The sequence below is a fragment of the Chinchilla lanigera genome, unplaced genomic scaffold (genome assembly GCF_000276665.1).
Source record: "Chinchilla lanigera isolate Chin_1 unplaced genomic scaffold, ChiLan1.0 scaffold00127, whole genome shotgun sequence".
In the NCBI taxonomy this organism is placed as follows: Eukaryota; Metazoa; Chordata; class Mammalia; order Rodentia; family Chinchillidae; genus Chinchilla; species Chinchilla lanigera.
The window spans coordinates 1,391,944-1,394,875 of record NW_004955528.1 but is presented as its reverse complement, the minus strand read 5'-3'; the positions used below and the strand labels follow the sequence as shown (position 1 = coordinate 1,394,875).

Below are 2,932 nucleotides of genomic sequence, written 5' to 3'. Positions count from 1 at the left end.
GCAGCTCCCGCCCGGAGCCGGAGCCGGAGCCGGAGCCCGAGGACCGCGCGGCCGCCCCGGAGGCCGGGGACCACGAGGTCTGGAGATCGCGGGCAGCGCGGAGCCAGAGGAAGCGAGCAGCCGCCGGGTCTGAAGCCCGGAACCCACAGCCGGGAACCCGCAGCCGGGAGTCCAGAGGCGAGCAGCGCCCAGAGCCCCGGGCGGGCGGCGCAGCCCGGTCCGGTCCGGTCCCGGTCCAGCGCTCCCCGGCTGGACGGCGCGCCCCTCAGCTCGGCACCCTCCCGGCCGGCTACTCTTCGTGTGTCGCCGCCGGAGGCGCTCCCGCCCTCAGCCCGACTTCGCGCACCGGAGACCGAGACAAAGCCGGGACCCGGCTGCCCACCATGCGCCTCAACAGCTCCGCGCCTGGCACCCCCGGAGCGCAGGGCGCCCAGCCCTTCCCGCCGCCGCAGACCGGGCTGGAGGAGGCGCTCCTGGCCCCGGGCTTCGCTAACGGCTCTGGCAACGCGTCGGAGCCCACCCTGGAAGCGCCCGGCAGCGAGCTGGACGTGAACACCGACATCTACTCCAAGGTGCTGGTGACCGCGGTGTATCTGGCGCTCTTCGTGGTGGGCACGGTGGGCAACGCGGTGACTGCTTTCACACTGGCGCGCAAGAAGTCGCTGCAGAGCCTGCAGAGCACGGTGCACTACCACCTGGGCAGCCTGGCGCTGTCCGACCTGCTCATCCTGCTGCTCGCCATGCCGGTGGAGCTGTACAACTTCATTTGGGTGCACCACCCCTGGGCCTTCGGGGACGCGGGCTGCCGCGGCTACTACTTCCTGCGGGATGCCTGCACCTACGCCACGGCCCTCAACGTGGCCAGCCTGAGCGTGGAGCGCTACCTGGCCATCTGCCACCCCTTCAAGGCCAAGACGCTCATGTCCCGCAGCCGCACCAAGAAGTTCATCAGTGCCATCTGGCTGGCCTCGGGGCTGCTGGCCGTGCCCATGCTCTTCACCATGGGCCAGCAGAACCGCAGCGCGGACGGCCAGCACCCCGGGGGTCTGGTGTGCACACCCACCGTGGACACGGCCACCGTCAAGGTCGTCATCCAGGTGAGGGCCTCTTCCAGGGAGAAGGGGGGGGAGGAATCGAGGCCCTTCCCTTTGCCTCATCCCCACAGGGGTGTGCCCCCCAGTGCCCAGAGCTGAAGAGAGGGCGCTGGGAGGCCACTTGCGGGTGGCTAGAGGGGCACCTCAGGGCAGCTTGACCCTTTTTCCCACTTCTCACTCCCGGGGCAGGTCCCCCCTTCTACTGAAGGGAGCCAGAGCCGTAATCAGGGAGCTCTGTGGGATCCATGCGAGCCCGAGTACGCTTTCCAAAGGAGGGGTCCCTTCATAAGTTCTCCGAGGGCTTTGTGCCCCCAGAGGTTACACTCCTGTCCTCTGGGGCAGAGCCCCTGTGTGGCTTCCCAGTGCCTCTTGGCTGCCCTGCCCCACCCCAAGCCTGGGGATCGGCTGCCATCTTGGTTCCTAGTTCAGCCAGTTCTCTCACTAGCAAAGCAAGTGATCATAACATTGGCCTGAGAAGGCCTGGCGACAGCCGTGGGGAGGTCTGCAGATTCCTGGGCTCGGGGCCTCACAGAGCGTCATTGCTGCTGCTGGTGGCAGTGTCTGGGAAGACTGTGGGGTGTGTGGGTGTGGAGGGGCGTGGTGTGACTCGAATTTGAACTGAGTGGCCAAGGACCCTGCTGGGGTCTGAGCAGAGCTCCTGAGCACCCTGCTGAGGGTCAGCTTGGACAGAGTACCTGGCAAGATGGGGGTCAGCACTGGAGGGAGCCTGGTCAGGCAGGGACCCCAAGATCGGCAGAGGGTGTCCACGAGGAAGTAGGGGCAGAGAAAGCTCTAGGACTTGGGCAATCTGGAGGGTGTAGCATTCCTGCAGCCCAAGGTAGGTAAAGAAGGCAGAAGGTCAAAGGGCAGGAGCTGGGCAGGGTCTCTGCGCTGTGCCGTACCGGCAGGGAGGCAGCCAGTGGTCCCCATCTGGCTGGCCCTCCCCACTCCAAGCCCTACGGAGTCTCTCAGCAGACTCCTGCGTTCACCTTAAGAGCTTCAGCTTGACAGTTGCCAGGCCTGGGAGCAGACCGTGCTGGGAGGGGGTGTCACCTGTCTGTCAATCCCTGGGCATGTCTGACCCTCCCCTGGCCACCTCTGCAGTGGGCCGCGGGGGCAGAAATACACGTGGTGCTGCTGGCCTGCACGTAGAACTCAGGCTACAGGTGCCCTGTGTGGGGCCCTGAACAGGCTCGGAGCAGGAGTGCGTCAGAGCACCGCTCCTCCCGAGAGTCCCTCCTGTACCACAGGCTACCGGCAGATGCAGACAGGGCCCCATGTGTGGTAAACAGTGAGAAATCACCTTCCCCGCTCCCTTTAGGGCTCATTTTTCTTTGCCCAAGCTCCTGTCTTTGATCATCTTTGCCCAGGGAGGATGCTCCAGCACGTGGTTGCGGGGGAGCAGCCGCTCTGCGGCCCTCCGCGGTTTTGCCTGACAGCTCAGGTGGGCCACAGCCCCTCAGGAGCCGCCTCCTCTCAGCCCTGTCCCTCTGGCCCCCTGGCTCTGGGTCCTTTTCCAACATCAACAACAGATGGGGGCAGGGGAGGCCACTCAGCCCCCAAGTGTCCCCCCCTCCCGTGGCCCATAGTGTGGCACTTCCGGGCAACACCCCTTTGCCTCCCAAAGTGCTATCTGTCTGGCCCACTGCTCAGCAGCCCCCAGGCCGGTTTGGCGAGGGCTTGGTCATCTGACCCCTGAAGAATGTCTGTTGAGCACCTACCCTGGGACAAGCGCCTGTTCTGTGGCAGACAGTGCCGGTCAAGCATTTCCCGACACTTGCTGGCATCCCTTGGGCCCTCAGAAAACGTAGCTTCCATTTTTATTTATTTATTTATTT

At 65.1% G+C, this 2,932-nt stretch overlaps 1 protein-coding gene across 1 annotated transcript in view; it reads left to right on the top strand.

Moving 5' to 3' along the window:
• The first annotated feature begins 77 nt into the window (after window positions 1-77).
• The window catches only part of Ntsr1 (neurotensin receptor 1 (high affinity)), a 46,183-nt gene continuing 43,328 nt past the window's right edge, over window positions 78-2,932 (top strand). The window contains exon 1 of the mRNA XM_005410013.1: window positions 78-1,097. Within this exon, the coding sequence (XP_005410070.1) occupies window positions 384-1,097 (714 nt within the window). The 5' untranslated portion in view covers window positions 78-383. The remainder of the gene's footprint in view (window positions 1,098-2,932) is intronic.